At 41.5% G+C, this 19,904-nt stretch overlaps 1 protein-coding gene across 1 annotated transcript in view; it reads right to left on the bottom strand.

Annotated features, from left to right (window-relative positions):
- Nucleotides 1-19,904, bottom strand: part of Plcxd2 (phosphatidylinositol-specific phospholipase C, X domain containing 2) — a 42,204-nt gene that overhangs the window by 691 nt on the left and 21,609 nt on the right. The window contains exons 2-3 of the mRNA XM_013028535.1: nt 12,539-12,999; nt 6,241-6,482 (exon numbers count right to left, since the gene is read on the bottom strand). Of these exons, the coding sequence (XP_012883989.1) occupies nt 6,241-6,482; nt 12,539-12,999 (703 nt within the window). The remainder of the gene's footprint in view (nt 1-6,240; nt 6,483-12,538; nt 13,000-19,904) is intronic.

Here is a 19,904-nt window from a genome sequence, read left to right as displayed (position 1 = left end):
CTTAGTTTTGTCAAGTATACACAAATAAACCAAAGTCACCCCAATGATAACACATTATCAGCACTTCCAGAAGTCTCTTCTGAGTCAGTTCCTGCTCCATTTTCCCACAGGCAACAACTATACAGATTCATCTTCCATGATAAATTAGATTTGCCTGTTTTAGAGCTTCATGTTCACCATGCATATGTATACATATGTATTCTTGAGTTTTCTTTTGTGTGGCACAAAGTAGTTTTGAAATGTATCCTTGTTGTTGTACATATCTGTATTTCTTTTAATTATTGCATAGTTTTTTGTTGTGTGAACATGACATAGATTGTTTATTGTCTGTTTCCAATTTTTGGTTTTCAGTTTTTATTATAAATAAAACTATTGTGGGCATTCTTCTACAATTCTCTCTTTTTTTAATGGCATTTCTTTACATTTCTCTTGGCTAAAAACCAAGGCATAAAATATCTGTCTAACAAAGTTGGCTTAGATGTAGTCTTATAAGAAATTACCAGACCTTTTCACAAGGTATATTCCGGCCAACAAACCAGATAGCTCTGTTTGCTTCTGATGCTACCACTCTTTTTTTTTTTTTTGCTACCACTCTTTTAAATTCTAGTCATATTAGCGGATATGTAGTTATATCTGTGTGTATTAATTTGCATTTCCTGATGGATAATCTTTTTGATTATTCATGCTATGTCTTGTTCGACAGTCTTATTGAAGATTTTTTGGCTATTTGTGGATATTCCTGGAGGTTTCTGTTCAATACTGCATTGTTTTTTCATTTTCCTTTTTTTAAATGTTAAGTTATGGATATGATTTACAGATTATTTATAAATCATTTGAAGGCTTTCTACATGATAAACACTTTTATCCAAAGAAGCTCTGAGTTTAGTTTCACAAACCAGTAAGTGGATGTGATGGTGTTGAGGTTAGATGTAAATGAGAACACCATCAGCAGAAAGAGGCATGAAGCATAAAAGCATGCTTACAGTTTCACAGTCTACTAAATACCCAATAGGTTGAAAACAGCTTCAGGAAGACACAACCTGCTGCATCTGTTGTGAATTATTGTCTTAATTGTCCCTTCACCCTTCTTTTGGTCATACCCACTTTGGTTGTTATTTTTCCCTTTTCTTTCTCCTTCACAGCTCCCTCCTTTTTTTTTTTTTTAAAAAAAAAAGAATGAGTCATGACTTATCAGTCTTCTGAAAAAGCAAGTTATTAAATACTTGATAGCATTTTTCTCATTCATGATGACAACTATAATCCATCCTGGGTCTGTTCCTTCAGTGGAACCTACAGTTGGTCATGAGCTAAAACAATTTACAGTGTTATAGTTATAGCTGACTTGTGACTTAGTAGACTACACATTCCTCAGAGTACTTCCTTTTTTTTAGCTAGACTTCTGAAGACTTAATAAACTCAATATGATTTTACTCTCCCACTGTCCCTCATCCTCTCTCCCTGTGAAATAAGGATCATAATGATATAGTAGATAGATTTTTAGAGGGATGAAGTACTGGGAATATAGTAAGTACTGTGAGGGCATTTGGCAGAAGAAAAGAAATCATATTGTGGAACTAAGGGTAAGATATTTCCTTAAAATACTAAGACCTTGCCACCTAGGCAACAAAACGTCGTAGCCTAAGAATGATGGAGGTAGAGACTATGCTGGGAATCACACAGGCTCCTGAGCCTGGTGCATTGAAGCTTTCCCACAGTCCCTAGTCAATGTTTTAAGTATGGAATGCAGGCGCCATCTGCTGGTCATCATGGGAAGATAAGATTTGAAGGCCTAGTGGCTCAGCTCCAGAAATCTGCAGCTTGGAGCCCAACCGGAGCCTGAGCAGAGAAACGAGGGAAAGGTATGTACCAGTGGTCTTCAGGGACAAAAAGCCTCGTGTCTGTTTTGCATTATACCTGCCAGCCTTCCCCAACGCTAAGATCAAATAATCAGGATTAAGTACAAAGAAAGGGAAGCATTGAAGCTGTGGTGAAAGGGCAGCCACTCATTCTTTTCTTAAATCCTGGCTTTTACCAGAAAGAGAGATCCAGCAAAGAGCAGAGCCAGACATTTCTGACACCAACAGGCTACAGAGCGTACAAACTTCCCTTTGACCTTGAGGCCCACTGGAGAACAATGCTGGGTCCGGTGCCTTTCTAAAGTGTTTCTTCATCAACATACCTACTACTTTGTGCCAGGCACTGTGGTAGGATTTCCAGCTTAAGTCTACAGTTTTGTGAGGTATTATTAACCCCACTTAACTTGTGAACGAAGTCCCAGCACAGAAAATTTATCCAAGGCTGCCTGGTTGCTAAGAGACCCTATTAGTTTGCTGGCTAGGGTAGCCATGACAAATACTCACTGATTGGTTTCAAGGAGTGTAGTGAATTTCCTCTTGTTTCAGAGGCTAGAAGTCTGAAGACAAAAATGGCCAGAGGTCTGATTTCTTTCCTCTTTCCTTGCCTTGCAGATGTTACCTTCCTATTGTCTGTTTCCTGGGGTAGCTTCTATGCACACAGCCCTGCCGTCTTTTAGTTGGTAGAAATGTCCTCTTCTAAGGACATCAGGTGAAAATTGTGTCAAGGTCCATACCAACTGCCTTTTCCCAATTTAATTACCATCTCTCTCTCTTTTGGACAGTATTGTGTTTGAACTCAGAGCCTTGCAAGGTGCTCTTACTCCTTGAGCCACACCCCATGCCCTTAATTATGTCTTTTACAAAAGCCTTTCTCCAAAAATAGTCCCCCGCTGAGGTAGTGGGATTAGGACTTTAACATATGGATTTTGGGAGAAGAGGCATACTGTACCACCTATCACAGGCCGGTCCCAGGCCTTCTGATTTCAGTTCACATCTCCTAGATGCCTTGTGCCCCGGCTTAGGCAAAAACTCACTTTGGTCTGATCTCAGTGAGAATGCTAAGAATCTGAATTTCAGGATTTTGCAAATCTGAGGGCAAACGACTATCAGAGTTCAGTCTGAATATCTATAATTTTCTGTGGTTTCCTTCCAGGGTGATGAACCAAGGTGATGAAACAAGATTTCAGGTGCATAGTTCACCTATGAGTTTGGGAGCTAACTCCCTGCTTGAGAAAAGGATCTCTTTAGTTGAAGGCCAACCAACCTTCCCATGGGTTTGAACTGATGATCAGTGTTCAGGAACAGCTGGAGAGCATTCCCATGTGGCTGATCAGTGAGGACAGACCCACTGGGTGCTGGTACTCAAGGAAAGGACCTATGCTTACTCAGTAGTTCAGAGGAAATGGCAGCCACGTGCTGCCCTGGCACTGGGAAACACATTCTTGGCCACGTCTGCATTTCCTCTTTGGCAGATGTGTACAGGAATGTGCCTGTGACCAGCAGAGGTGAAGATGACAAAGTATCTTCCAGTCTAAGGAACATCTGCCTACCAGTTGGGCAAGCATTCTGCCATACTGGGAGACCTTGACTTTGGGCACATGGTATCATCATTATCACTAAACAAGGAGCCTGGCATTCATCTACAGCCAGAATAATGTTGTAAGAATTTTGAAGTTTATACACAATTTACTTCATGGGTCGTTTTTCTTGACTGTGTCTTAAGTGGGGAAAATAATGTGCTTTGGACAATGTGCCCTTCTAGAGACTGGCTTGGATTTAAGAAGCAAATGAAATCATTCTCAAAATAGTACTTTCTGTTCAGAATACAGAACACAGCTATAACTTCCTTATTCTCATTATCTCTCAGCAAAGACTTTTTTTTGGTCGGCCGTGGGGCTTGAACTCTGGGCCTGGGCGCTGTCCTTCAGCTTTTCAGCTCAAGGCAAGCGCTCTACCACTTGAGCTACAGCGCCACTTCGGTTTTCTGGTGGTTTATTGGAGATAGGAGTCTCACGGTCTCTCCTGCCCGGGCTGGCTTTGAACCACGATCCTCAGATCTCAGCCTCCTGAGTAGCTAGGATTACAGGCGTGAGCCACCAGCGCCCGGCTTTTTTTTTTTTTTTCGGTCCAGTCGTGGGGCCTGAACTCGGGGCCTGGGCCCTGTCTGAGGGCTCTTCAGCTCAAGGCTAGCGTTCTACCACTTGAGCCACAGTGCCACTCCCGGCTTTTTTCTTTTTCCTTATGTGGTGCTGAGGAATCAAACCCAGGGTCTCAGGCATGCAAGGCAAGCACTCTACCACTGAGCCACCTTCCCAGCCCTCAGCAAAGACTTTTATTAGTGTGATTTTCGCCTTACTTTACAGGAATCTTTCTGTTCATTTTTCCTATGAGCTGGTGAATCCAGTAATATTAATTTATACATTTATAATTATAATTCATACATTAATTTATACATTTATGGATGCATGAACAAATGCTATAAAATGAGTTTGTAATTCTAGATCCTTAGATGTCATACTAGTTTATCAAATTCTTTTTACACTTGGGCGCAAACAATTCAATCAAGTCTTACAAAAGCCACATAGAGAGAGGTTACTTGTTGTGTTCATTGTCAATATAATCAGGAGGCCTCCCAAAAGGAAAACTGTAGCTATCTCTTGTTTAGGTGAATTATTGTTATTTGAACTCAAGCTATCTAAACTCAGAACACAAATACGTATGAATGATTTTCTTACTACCTGTACTGAAAGTCAGGAACTAAATGGATTCTTACAGATACCTTTTGTTTTCTAAAACGTATTTGCTTTCTGAACTTGGATTTCAAGAGATGCCCTGCTATCCAAATATATTTGTAACATATAAATCGATGCCCACATACACCTATCTACTTACATGCATATACACAATGCACATATATACACACATATATGCATATATGCTTACATACAGATGTGTGCATATATACCCATATTCCTTCATAGGTACATTCATATAAACATCTATCTATATACACATACATATAAATATACACACAAACACATAGTCATACGCACACGTAATTATCTTTTTCTAGATAATATCTATCAGTTGTTGGTCTCCAGGATGATGAATGTTAATCATCTCGGACAGAATGACTGAATGTCCCTGTAAGATGGTACAGTCATGCTTAATTCTTCCCTGAGGAAGTATCTAGCTATGGCATGATTCTCAGGACTCACAGTCACTATGGAAGGGGGAGGAATGAATTCATTCCTACAGGGCTCACCTCTAAGTCCCCATCACTCATCAGCACAGCCAGCACAGTGTTTAATTATTCTCCGGTGAGGGAGTGCCTACCTGGCCAGCTACAGGGGTGTGGGCGGACATGTGTGAGAAGAGAAGAAACACTACAAGGGGCTCAAAGTGCTTTGCCTTAGAATTAAAATTTAGGAAGTATTTATGGAATAGTGTGAACATTTTAACAGAGTGCTTAAGAATCCTTCAGGTACTTTTAATACAATCTCCCCCAAATCTACATTTTTTCAATCCGCAAACTTCATTGTCAGAAGAGAATGAAGATTAATGATCTTGAAAAACCTTACCAGGAGGTGACATTATCCAAAAAGAAATGTACTCATTACCTGACTTAAGTAACTATAATTCCTCTATCACCTTTACAATAACAATACATTTTTAAAAAAACAATTAAAAAAAAAAAACCCAAATCCTACCAGAGCCAGGCACTGGTGGCTCACGCCTGCATTCCCATCTACTCAGGAAGCTGAGATCAAAGGATCATGGTTGAAAGCCAGTACAGGTAAGAAAGACTGTAAGGCTCTTTTCCCCAATTAGCCATCAGAAAACTGGAAGTAAAGCTGTGGCTCAAAGTGGTAGAGTGCTAGCTTTGAGCAAAAGAGCTCAGGGACAGCGCCCAGGCCCTGAGTTCAAGCACCACAACCACTATCACAAACAACAAAAACTTACCAGGGGATAGGTGCCGATGGCTCATGCCTGTAATCCTAGCTACGCAGGAGGCTGAGATCTGAGGATCATGGTTCAAAGTCAGCCTAGACAGGGAAGTCCAGGAGCCTCTTATCTCCAATAAATCACCAGAAAAAAAACAGAAGTGGTGCTGTGGCTCAAGTGGTAGAGCACTAGCCTTGAGCTGAAGAGCCAGGGGACAGCACCCAGGCCCAGAGTTCAAAAAGTCTTAGCAGGGATGTGGGGCCAGGCATGGGGGTGCATGCCTGTAATCTCAGCATTTGGGAAGTAGGGAGGCAAGAAGGTTGTAAGTTTGAAGCCACTCTGGGCTGCATATGGAGACTGTCCCAGAAAATATCAGCAACATGAAGAACAAAACCACCACCAACAGAAATCTCACTTTTAGGGTGGAAGCCAACGTTACCTGTGAACCAGAGTGTTTTTGAGGCCTCCAACCAGGCCTCTGGCGATGGTCTTCACTCTGGGGGTGAGGATCGCCTGGGACACGTGGAAGGAGCCGCGTGGTGCTCGCTCACTTAGTGTGGTCTCCAGGAAGAGGATTAGTTTGCGCACACTTGTGGTATTCGCCCAGGGTGCTGGGATCTTCTTTCCTGGCCACAGGAAGGGGTATTGCTTGTAGAAGGGACAGTGATAGAAAATAAGAACCTGAAATGTTCAGAGCAGGGGAAGGAAAAGGTTGAATGTTAGTTTTTTTAATTAATTTATTTTTTTTACTCTGATTGCTTGAGGGGAAGTCAAACAAACAGATGTAGGAATTCAAGGAATGCTACATATATTTAAAGACAAATCAGCAAAGATGTAGTGAGCACTTGCTATGACTCAAACCTTCTCAACTGTAGGTAGGTATCAGTGGCTCATGTCTGTCATCCTAACTACGCAGGAGGCTAAGATCTGAGGACCATGGTCTGAAGTTGGTCTAAGCAGAAAAGTCGGTAAGACTGCTCTTATCTACAACTAACTAAACATCTAGCACTAGATTTGGGTCATTAAAATTAAGGGTTAGTACCAGATCCAAGTTTAAGCTCCGGTATACACACACACACACACACACACACACACACATTTTTTTGGGTTAGTACCCAGATCCAAGTTTAAGCTCCGGTATACACACACACACACACACACACACAAACAAATACACACACACACACACACACACACACACACACAAATGATTTTTTTTTTTGGGTCCAGTCGTGGGGCCTGAACTCTGGGCCTGGGTGCTGTCCCTCAGCTCTTCAGCTCAAGGCTAGCACTCTACCACTTGAGCCACAGCGCCACTTCCGGCTTTTTTCTTTTTGCTTATGTGGTGCTGAGGAATTGAACCCAGGGCCTCAGGCATGCAAGGTAAGCGCTCTACCACTGAGCCATCTTCCCAGCCCCACAAATGATTTTTTTAACTTTGTGTTTTACCATGAACAGTTTGGGAAATACAGCAACATTACAGACCAGCTTCTCAGAACAGTGTTCTAAATAAAACCATAAACTTGACCAGATTACAAAGGAAATGAGGGCTATGGAAGTATGCCTATTCATATTACATAAATGTGAGATGATTAATGTATGCACTTTGAGATATACAATCAAATTATTTGTCGAGATTCTGAGTTCTATAATGTAAGTCAGTGTTAGTTTAAGCTCTCTCAATAATTGTGCAGTGACAGATTCACACCTATGAGAAAAAGTAACAGGTGGATCCAATGCTCAGTGTAGGAATTTTTAGTTAAAAGGTTAGTAAAAATGAATATGAAAACTTTCTTTTGCCATCCAAATTCAGTCTTGTTAAAATCTCTCCATACACCCACCCAGGGAAGCTTTTGGACCTCAGGCTGAATACATCAGAAGTTTCTGGGTTGAGTTGGTCATAAGGTTTTTACAAATTATGTTTCGGGTGCACTGGCACTCAGCTCTTAGAATTTAGTTTATGTAAACACAGAGAACTAATTGGGGGATAAATAGATTTTCAACTGTGCTCACTGACTCCGAATGGAATCCTTCTCCCCGGGAGAGAAAGAGGGTGAGCACAAAGTCAAGGAAGAGTTCACACAGGCAGTGGGTCTCCAGTGGGATGGCTCACGATGGTGGTAATTTTGAAAATAATTAGCAAGCCATATCCACAGCATTAATTAGTTTCTGGGAGGCAGCCATGGGACAGGGAATTGCTATTTTGATCGTCCCAATTCAGAGCTCTACTGAGCAGGTTTCTAGAAGTAATACATATTATTTTCCCCCTATGGGCACCAGCGATCACTTCCCAGAGGAATGTTGTGTGTGTGTGTGTGTCTATTTACACCGCCTGACTATAGTTCTCAGCCAGCGGACAAGATTATCGTCCAGGCTCCCAGAAACAGAGGCTCTGTGGGCCAGTCTCGTTTCTGGTGCATTCAACCAGGGAGGAAGGAGACTGACTAACTACTCCCAGAAGGCTCAGAGCCAGGGAGCACCAGATTGGAGTGTACCACGCAGGGGGATGGATGCTCTTGTTTGTAATGGTTTTGAGTAATGCTGTCTGACTACTAATGATGTCGGTGGTAAACATGCGTGTTAATGAGGTTAATCACAGGCTCATCTTAAGCAGATTGCCTGGGAGATGGGAGGATTTCCTCTTGGCTGTGTAATTGGCTAGTTGGGAAGGCTGAGTCCTGTGAGGTGAGCTGCCCTGGGCAGTAGGCCAGGGAGAGGCAGGAGTTTGTGCAGCCCAGTGACAGTCTGGCTGCACCTTATCCCATGAAGGTGCCCTAAGGGCCAAATGTCAGAACAAGAGAGGCTGGTGCAGGTTCTGCCCTAGAAAAGGTACAGAGAGTAGATCTCTAGGGCCTCTTGGAGCAATTTGTGAGAGTTTGCAGCATAATCTTGGTTGACTGTGGGAGGCTGGGCTGGCAAACCAATTCTCAGGGTACAAGAATCCAGGGACAGTGACCGTCAATTTCCGGGGACTGCCTCCCTCCTCCTCCTGCCAGAATATTAATATTTCTCTGAAATAGTCTCCCCTCCAGCTCAGTAGCTCATGTTTGGTTTCTTTCGAGACTCAGTTTAAAATAAAAATCTCATTTTCTTTAAGGATAATTCCTTGAGTGACTTTATTCTGATCTTTCCTTTGTTGGAGCCAGAATAAAGATTTCTCTCTCTCTCTCTTTCTTTTTCTTTCTTTCGTTCTTTTTTCTTCCTTCCTTCCTTTCTTTTTCTTCCTTCCTTTCTTTCTTTTCTTCCTTTTTCTTTCTTTCTTTCATTCTGTCTTTTTTTTTTTTGTCAGTTGTGGGGCTTGAACTCAGAGCCTAGTTGCTGTCCCTCAGCTTTCTCTGCTCAAGGATAGCAGTTCTACCACTTTGAGCCACAGCACCACTTCCAGTTTTCTGGTGGTTAATTGGAGGTAAGGGTCTCATAGACTTTCTTGGCTGGGCTTGCTTTGAACCATGATCCTCAGATATCAGCCTCCTGAGTAGATCAGATTACAGGCAGGAGCTACCATCACCTGGCCAGGATACAGATTTATGCTATGTTCTACTTTTCAACTCATGTATTGCAAAACTCACTTTCTTCATAAGGCATAGAACATTTGAGGCAGTGCTATTTTACAATGATCTATTGATTATAGTCCACTAGTTTTTGGCATTGCATTTCTCCTTCAATTCTAATACGTCCGAGATGTGGGTTAAATCTTCTAATCCATTGTACCTTTGGAACTCCTATTGTGCCAGTGTGTACCTGTGAACTGTGATGTATTTGCATGCTGATCCAATAGGTAGAAACACACTTCCTGATATTAAATTACAGTAACAATATACTCAGGAGGTACATGAAAGGTAGCTTGTCCCATAATAAATATATAAACTTTTGACCACCAGTGCAGCAAGGCCCTAGCTAAGTGACTGGTAAATATCATTTAGATCTCTGGTTTCAGCTTTCAAGAGTCATATCTGAAAAAACAAGGAAAGGAAGAAGCAGGGAAGGTGTTGGGATTTAAGTTGGTGACAGTCAACCTTCCACAGGTTCTTTCCATCATGATTTAGGAGTATTTGTAGTTTGATGTGTGATACAGTTAAATCAGCCCATATTAACCATGATGATAGATCATCATTCTGCTTTGAGAAATTCAATATCTACCCTATTTCTTATTCCTGAAGGTACACCTTTGTCCCAAGGATTGCTAGTCTATTTAATATGCAATTGGTCAATCATTGAGAATACTAGCTTTGTACTCAATTATACAATTGTATCCGGACTCCAATTAAACCTTACCCGAATCCCTATATTCAACAGCCATCCCTCTAATTTACAAAGAGAAAGTGCTTTTAATGGCAGTGCACAGAACAGCAGTTGTGCAAATCATCAGATGTGCTAGAATCAGAAGGCCTCAGCATCTGCAGCCAAGGGAGCTGGAGAGAGGCTGTGATTGAATCCTGCCTCTGACCTCTTATGAATAAAAGTAAGTGGCTTCCTCAGGTTCTTCATATGTACAATGGGGATAATAACAAAATACTTACCACAGAGCACTGATGACAGGATCAGGTGAGTTAATCCATGTGCCTACCACACTGTTACGGTTTAGTAAGTGATAGCTGCTAGTGGTTGCTATTATTTCATAATGTTAGAGAAAAACTCTACTGGGAGTAAATCTGGGAGTAAATTATTATTTCATAATGTTAGAGAAAAACTCTACTGGGAGTAAATCCCAGACATGTGAGTCTGGATAGATACAAACATAGGTTTAAGGGTAGAAATATAATAGGTATTTGGCAGAGTATTCTTTAGAAAGCTGCCTTTTTTATTTTATTTTTTTTTGCTAGTGTAGAGACCTGAATGCAGAGCCTCATGTTCTTGCTTAGCTTTTCACTCAAGGCTGGCAAGAGTGCCACTTGAGTCACACACTTTCATTTCTGGCTTTTTGCTGGTTAGTTGGAGACAAGAGATTCTCAGATTTGTCTGCCTGGGCTGGCTCTGAACTAGATACTAGGATGAGTTCATGAAGTGTATTTAGCATGAAAGACATGGCTTACTTTTGCTGGTGTGATTGACAAACTGGTATTTCCAGTTCCTCAGGCCCAAACCTTGGACTACACTGGAATCTTTGCCTTTTCTGGCACTCAGACTCTAACCTATCAGCCTGCTGGCTCTACCTTCTGATCTATTCACAATATGTCCACTTGTCCCTGAATCTCATTGTCTTTCCCAGTTCTTCCTGATCTCCTGCTGTTTTCCTGGTACAGCAGCCAGAGGGTACCATTAAAACCTGAATCAGGCCATGAGCTATGATCGAACTGTCATCACAGGCCACGCTTGGTCTTTCTAACCTCTTTTTCCCTGCTCTACCCATCTGCTCTCTATCCATACCATTCCTACTTTTCTTCAGTGTTATCAGGGAAATTCCTGTCTTAGGGAATTACCAACACAGTTTACTCTGTCCCCAATTACCAACACAATTTCCTCGGGCAAATGCTATGTTTTCAATGAGAGCTATGTAAAATTGCAATCAGCTTTCCCACCCAAAGACCTCTGGTTCTCTCACACCCCACTAGATCTTTCCTTTGTATATAGCTCTAGAAACATACATAATGTATATGTATATGTTATCATTTTTTCCTTTTACCTTCTCTCCCTCCTGTCGAATGCAAAATTCTCATTAGTAAGTGCTTTATTTACTGATTTTCCCGAATCCATAGAATATCCATTCTTTTAACTCCTTGAGTTAAAAGAAGATGGATTGTTTAATGTGTCTACTAGGCAAGTGAGAGACCTTGCCTTTTCTTTTCTTTTTATTGTAAAGAGCCTAGGTTGGGGGGGCAGGGAATGCAGCTTAGTGATAGAGTGCTTGCCTAGCAGGCATGAAGCCCTGGGTTCAATTCCTCAGTACCAAATAAACAGAAGAATCTGGAAGTGCTGCTGTGGCTCAATAGTAGAGTGCTAGCCTTGGGCAAAAGAAGCTCAGGGACAACACCAGGCCCTGAGTTCAAGCCCTAGGACTGGCAAAAAACAAAACAAGAGTCTAGGTTGGAGGCTGCCCTTTTTCTTTAGAAGTTCTTCTATGCCACTATCATTCCTTGGGGGTAAGAATGGGATTTACCTTTTGTTCCATTCCTTTTCCTGAGCAGGTCCTCCATGGGCTTTAGTTTGGAGGTTCTTCTCTACTTCTGTTACCTTGAGGAATGCTATCATAATCTAGACCCCCCCTCCCCCACCTATCTTTCAGTAGGTTCTCCTTTACCTCTGTCTCCAATAGTGACCTAAATTCTATGAAGAGGGCCTGAAAAATATTAATACTCCTGTGATGAATGCCTTCATATGCCTTTGTCAGTTAATGCTTTCACTTATCCCTCAGTATCTTGGCAAGAATCATCTGAGTGCAGCTGGCCTGTGAAGTTCAACAGACCTTAAGAAAAGAAGAATAGCAATGACCCACTAGCCCATTTCACAACTTTGCCTTGGGGTATATCTGGTCAGTGCATCTGAGGTCAGTTTAGATGCCAAACAGATTGCAGACAAACTAAATTAGATGGCAGGTGTTAAATCCAGTTCAACAGGACCCACGGAAGCCCTTGAAAGTTATCCTGGAGCTCCGGGTCCTGTCTCCATATGTTCAGTACTTCCAACAATCCACCCTTCTACCTCTGAGCTCTGGGTGCAGCTATGTTACAAATGATAACCCAGGAAAAGCAGAGGGTTAGGTTGTTGCCCTTAGGAGCTCAACTCTTCTTCCCACCTACCTGATGCTTCTGCTCCCACAGGCTTCTCAGTGTCATGCTTTCCACACTGCAGGCTGGGCACAGCTTGCTTCCAAAGGCTTCCTGGATTCGGAGAACCAGGTATTTGTGATGAGCTTCATCCATGGCATAGAAGTGGTTGAAATCCAAAAAGACAATCTCTTGAGGGTGTTGAGTGAGGAACGCATCGATCTCCATCAATCCATCCCAGACCTTGATGCCAAAAAGCCCGTGGATGAAGTAAATTTCCTGGTCAGCATCTCCTGGCTTAGAAGAAACGCGCAGGTCAAAGTAGCGAATCCCAGCCTCCAGCTGTTCGCGGAAGGTCAGGTTCTGAGTCACAGACCATTTCTTCATCAGCTTCTTTACCAAGGAGATCCTGGCCAGGCGTTTGATAGCTGGGGTTTGGTCAGGCCCCACTGGGGACTTTTCATCTACCCAATAGCTGAAAGAATCATGGGAGCCTGTACAAAGTGATAAAAAAAAATGAGGAACACAGATGGAGCTGGAGAACCAAGCCAAGAGTAAGAAAATAACTGTGATGATTAAGAACCAACTACACAAAAACTATCACAAATGAATACTTGTGAAAATTCCCAAGCCTGTGAGGAGGGAAATAAGCTCAAATAAAAGTAACACAATCCTATTAGCAGCTTGTTAAGACCAGAGCAATTCTATAATTCTCATATATTGTTGGTGTAAGATAAATTAAGAAGTATCCTTGCAGAAAACCATTTAAGAAATATGCTTAGAAATTGAGCTTTAAAATATTTATGCCGTTTTGATCTAGTGATTTCATTTCAGGAAAGCTGTTCTGAAGGAATAAACTCAAATGTTTGGAAAAACAAAGATGGATGCTGCAGAAAAACCTAATAGGTCTCTAGGGAGGATTGCACTTATTTATTTATATATTTGCTTGTTTATTTTGCAGTTCTTAAGACTGACCCCAGGAGTCAGTATTCATTCTTGCTAATTAAATACTGTACTGCTTGAACCATGCCCCTGTTCTTTTTACTTTTTTTGTTGTTGTTGTTGGACATGGAGCTTGAACTCAGGGCCTGGGTGCTGTCCCTGAGCTCTATCACTTTGAGCCATAGCTCTACTTTCTGTTTTCTGGGGGTTCATTGGAGATGAGTCTCCAGCCTGTCTGGGCTGGCTTTGAACCATGATCCTCAGATCTCAGCTTTCTGAGTAGCTAGGATTACCGGCATGCGCCATCAGCACCTGGCTCTTTTTACTTTTAAAATCATATGTGCATGATCATTTAGTGGTTATACAAAGGAGTTACCATGTAACACATCAGTTTATGAATGCAATGCATCTTGATCGATGTCACCCTTTCATTGTTCTCACCCATCCTTACAAACCCACCAACTTGTCCCAATTTTCTTAACTTTGTAGGATACCCATTGATTACTATGGCTGCATTCTCTCCTCACCCTTGCTTTATTCATCTATCTCCATCCCCAGATAATGTTTTAGAGACAGGGTTGTATGCTAATGTTAGCAAAGGAGGGCTCCGAACTTGCAATTCCCCTGCCTGTGCCTCTTGAGTAGCTAGGATAACCAATAATAAATATGTGTAAGTGAACGTAATGTTTAACAAATACTTTCAATTTCATCATTGCTTTCTTTCCAGTGTCAACCGTTATCACGATAGCAGGCTGCTTTCTTTAGCACAGTGACTGGCTCTGAGGTGGGACCGCACACAGCCTGGATGCACTTTGTGTGCCAAGGCAGGAGAGAAGCATCCTTGTTCTAACATTGATACCCGTGTCCTCCACTGCTCCTCAGTCATGTGTCTACACGTAGTACCCGTTACCAGGTCTCTCTCTCACTGAATTTTAGAGTATGTATCTCAGAGACAACCCTGAACTTCATAAAACTACCACATTATGCTATATCTTTCCATTCTTTCTGAAAACACAGCACCCTCTTCAGCCTTTTATTATTTTATTATCTTGAAAATGAAGTGTGAAAAAAAAACAGGTAACAAATAATGCTTTCTTCTTCTGTAAGGTGGAAGAGATTCAGTAAATAGTAAGAAAAAAGTGTGTTTATTAATCCTTTGGCAAATTGAAGTTCACAAGTGAGTAAATTGCCAGCATACTTCAGGTTAAAGTTTGTCATTACTAATGACATGTCCATGTGGATGTTCATATTGTTGTTGCTGTTGTTCTTTTTATCCCGGCCCTGGGGCTTGAACTCAGAACCTGGGCACTATCCTTGACTTTTTTACTCAAGACTAGTGCTCTACCACTTTGAGTCAAAGCGCCACTTCTAGTTTTCTGGTGATTAATTGGATAGAAGAGTCTCGCGTACTTTCCTGCCTGGGCTGGCTTTGAACTGTGATCCTCAGATCTCAGTTGCTTGTGTAGCTAGGATTACAAATGTGAACCACCAGTGCCTGGCTTTTACATCGGTTAGTGCTGCTCGTGGCCTCACTGGGTGCTTGCCTTATGATCTATTTCCTTTAATGCACATCAGCAAGAAATTTTTATACCTTCTCATTGAGAGATTGATAATGAATACCTTGTATATACATGGGGAACAGCCAGTTCTCTTTCCCTTTTAAATTGTATTAACAGCCCAGCTGCTCAGGCTTCAGTGTGTGACATAGAGTGAGGCACATATTGGACTTAATTCTTCCCTGGGCACAGGGAACAGCCATTATCCAAACATAGAGGAAAGACAAGTCCCCTAGTGTGTGCTTGTTGGTGCTGAGCCCAGTTTCAACTCCACAGGGAGAAGTGCTAACAACCTCCAACACTTTTCTCTCTGTCTCAGAACTGTGCTGAAATGTGGCAGCAACAGTCCCCTGGGGGTGATTCCCACACAGTGCCCAATCCTCCCCACAGAGGGAGAGGGTACACATTCTATGTCTCTATGTCTTTTTAACTCTTTGCTACGTTCTCATCTCTCTATCCAGTAGTCGTATGCCTTCTGATACCCTGTGCTGTCTACCTACCCCCACTTCTACAAGGCAAGACTGTGGAGCAGACTGCTTGCTCATTGACACTTAGTGAAACTGGCCTACTTAGGCCCACAGCCGACAAAAGCAACCCTTAATAATTTTGCCTTTCTACTTACTTGGTTTTGGGGGAAGCTTTCACCTGATGATAATAAGAATGTCATTCACTTAAATGCATTTAATTTTTTTAAAAAAAGATCAAAACAAGCTAAAAATAACCTCTCTCCTGCCCATTCAACATTTATGTGCAATGCATTCTTAAACAGTGCCTCTACAAATCCTATTACTTTATAATCCACATTCATTATCAGTAAGTTCTCCCTTTCTCCACTGTCTATGGAAGTTATTTTTCTCCTTAACCACCATCTATAAAAAGAACAATTCCCTCTCTGCCCTGGGATAATGAATTAAATCTCCCCTCCCCTCCCCAGAAGAGGAGAAAATACTGGTTTATTGGTCCTTGCCTTATTTTATTTTATTGTCAGAGAACTGGTGCAGAAGAATATCTAGGTATATGAGTGTCATTCATTCTGGCTTGTTTCATGACAAGGGCAGAACACAGAACAGGAGCTCATGTGCTGTGATTTCCTGCAAGTATTTTTGCTCCAACAACCCAGCATTGCCTGTGCTCACTCCACTTCATGTTTCCTCTCTCTCTGCCTCAAAGAGTACCACTTTAATGAGGTACTACCTTAACATAAAACAAAGCACACTGCCTCATGTGTCTTCCCTTTGATACTGCTGGCTTCTCCTTCTTCCCTGCAGTCAAAGTCTTCAACTTCCAGGCGGGGCTGCAGCATTAGTCTGTGCCGACTTCCCCATGCCTCACCAAATCCACCTCCCACCCTTCTACTGTTACTCTCCATCCCCACAAGCTTCTTGTCAACATATCCAAAATGATGTTACTCTCTGAAGGTTTGCCAAGTCAGCTCTTTTCTGGATCCTTCCATTCTCTTGTGCTCGGTGATGCATCTGCATATTTCTGGGTGTTTCTATCTCTTCTCCACTTTTCTCTTTACATCTCCCTTGCTTGCTCCTCTTCCTCCCTTTTTTTTTTGTTGTCAAGGTGATGTACAGAGGGGTTACAGTTATCTTCCTCCTTTTGGACCCCGTATTTAATGTCTTCCTAGGATCTCTTTCTTTTTGCTTTCCCCCACCCCCTTTTCCTGGCTTGGGAGAGTCCATCCATTCCCCTTTTACCACAACAGCATTATGTAGGTAACACTAGAAACTTCTTTTCTGGCCCAGATTCTTCTAAGTTCTAACCTTCCTACAACTGGTCCTCCACCTGACAAGACTGCCCACATTACAATTTACATTTATCCAAAACCAGCTACTCATGCAGTGTTAGCCTCATATAGTACCTCTTCTGAATTTCCATTGTTAACCCTGTCACTCAGACTTCCAGCCCCTGGATTGCACCAGACCCAGCCAGGTGCTCATGGCTCACATCTGTCATCATAGCTACCCAAAGAGGCAGAGATCGGAGAATTGTAGTTCAAAGGCAAACCAGGAAGAAAGCCTGTTAGATTCTTATTTCATATTAACCAGAAACAAATTGGAAGTGGAGGTGCAGCTCAATTGGTAGAGTGCCAGCCTTGGGAGTGAAAAAGCCAAATGAGATTGGGAGCCCCTGTACACACACACACACACACACACACACACACACACACACACAAACACATACACCAATCACCAAGACCTTCTGAGCCAGATAATCCCCAGATGATTTTACTGAACTCCAGGCTTGACACTGCTATCAAGGCAACCTTTCCCTTTCTTGACAAGGTTCAAATACTAATCTGCTGGGAAGGCCATCCCCATGTCTAGGGATATGTTTTTCTGTCCAATCTAATGTTCTGGGAATGCTCGCTGTAAACAACTGTGTAGTCACAGCTTGATAGTGGATAAAAGAGATATTGGAAGGTCTTATTTTCCTTATTGTATCTTCTAAGAAGTTATTAGATGGGGTTGCTCAAGTTTAATTAGGGCCTTTGGGATTGTGCTGGGTCACAGAGGTCAGAATAAAGACACTGGGACTGTGAAATCACGAAGGAAGAGAGATTGGAATGGGGAAAGTTAGCAGGATCCATGTTCAGTGTTATTGTTATTTTCTCTTGGATGGCCCTGAGATACAAGATCATCCAAGAGGCCAGGAATGGAAAGAGTGAGCTGGCCTTCTGACTTGCAGGGGCAACAGTTTGTCTTTATCTGGAGCATAAATTGCTGCTTGATTCTTCCTGTGGTTTGGGTTCTGGGAATTAGAGATCTCAAGTGAGCACAAGGTGTTTTTTAGTTAAAAAACTTTCATTGCCTACTTTTTGCAAATTGGAGGCATAGCCATTTTCTGAACTCAGTTAAAAAGAATTTAAGTGAGCTTCCTGAGAATCTGAGTTCTAAATACAAAGAAAAAAATCTAGTTCCCTTACTCTGAATAATACATTGCATTACAGCACAGTGGCATTTCAGAAGATATTCCAGGGTGTTTCCAGATACCATGACCATCCCCGTTACCACAGAACGAAGAAAGAGAGAAGGATGCTATTGAAGCCACAAGAAAGAGGGAAATGTCTTCATGACACCTCTGGTTGGCATCTAGGGAGGTAGACTTGAGGACTCTACGTTGAAGTACTCTTGACTTCACAGGTTCAAGAACTGTTCTGTCTCCATTGACCTTAGTTAGGTACTACTCTGCCTTTGGTGAACTCTCTGCCTTTGAAGCTCCCTTAGCCCCTTCAGAGTTAGATTGCTGACCTTAACCCTCTCTAGCTGAGTTTCTTCACACCATTCCCTCTATCTGTGCCTTCACCCTTTAACACCATAAAGACTGGTTGTTTGAGGGTGGAAAATTTTTTTTTCTTTTATGTCTAAAGCACAGCTATCCATACAGTCCCTAACACATGTGCAGTATAACTGTTCTATTAAAATTCCACAGGGAGGATGCGATTAAGATAAAATGTTTAAATAGACTACACTGGGGAAGGTTTATCGTTCACAAAGTGCTGAGACACACTGCTCTAGACTTAGGTCCCGGGTCATCTGGTCTGCATCTCTGATTTTGTGCATCTTTTTATCCTCAAACTCTTCAGCAACTGTTCCCTACTGAACACCCATCCACAAGAAGAGTCAGTACCAGGAAGTTGTGTTCCTCCCCCTCCCCCAGAGCACTGATAGGTTAGGAAGCATTCAGTTCCCTGGGTTTCAGTTGTCACTTAAATATTTCTACTTGTCATCTCTAGAAACAAGTAATGTCTCTGTTTACTCAGACCCAAAGGACCTAAACTAATAGTTTACAAGATGTCAGTGTAGGAAGCAGAGATTTACAAATGATGTGTCCTGAGTTCTGAGACTAATTTAGAGATCTGTCATAGCTCTGAAAGTTCCCACAGTGGCCCAGAGTATCAGATCCAGTACTTGGCTGTGTGAGTTCATAATTCTGGCTTCTCACTGCTTGCTAGTGATGTGACTGAAATGTTGTGGCTCAGTTTCCTTATCTGCAAAATGGGGATAAGAGCAGTACCAACTTCACTGGTTTGTTATAAAGACTAAATTAATTAACTTTGGTACTAAGCACTTGGAAGAATTCCTGGACAGCCAACGGGGCCCATATATATTATTGCTCATTATGAAGGGAACTGTCATCTCCTACTTGGATGAATGACATTAACTGAAAAACAACTGACATCTCATAAAATATTTATATTTAAGGATCTTCTGTGACAGTTACAATTTAAAACTGAGAATGAAGCTTGAAGTTTAAGTGATTTCTCTTAGGTTACCTCTAAAATTAATATCAAAAGGAGTAACTTTAAATCATGGTATTATAGAAATTAAGTTTGAATTGGCAATAAAATGAAACATCAACACTGGGCACTCAATCAATCAATCTGTTCAGTCAATTTATCGTGTATGTTATTAAGACTGAAATGAAATCAAGAAACATTTAAGATAACAACCTCTTATTTTTATTTATTTTGAAAAAAAGGTTCAATTTTAGTAAAATGTTTTTAACCAGTATCAATGTAGATCTCCTAACAGATGTCTATAATTGTTCTCCAACTATTCTTTTAAAAGGTAAGTATTATTTTATCATTATTACTTTAAGCTCACTTTTGAAAAAGTTATGCAAATTCCACATTAACTCCACATTTTTATCAGGACTTCATAAAGTGATTTGTATTGAAAACTAAGACCTGGTAAGCTTGTCCACGGGCAGTTGGGGCTGAAAACACATTCTGAATGTGCATGTATTTTCTATTAGGAACAGTCAAGTGTGTGGACTTAGGGCTAGCCTCTGGTCTGAATTTTGCATAATAAAATATGTATGCTATTTTTTCTAGCGATTAACCTATATCTTATCTTTCTTATAGACCAAAGTAAAGCAGGCATCTTTCAATA

Source organism: Dipodomys ordii, unplaced genomic scaffold (genome assembly GCF_000151885.1).
Source record: "Dipodomys ordii isolate 6190 unplaced genomic scaffold, Dord_2.0 Scaffold111, whole genome shotgun sequence".
NCBI lineage: Eukaryota > Metazoa > Chordata > Mammalia > Rodentia > Heteromyidae > Dipodomys > Dipodomys ordii.
Note: the sequence above shows the minus strand (reverse complement) of the source record. Positions and strands in the feature narration are given on the sequence as shown.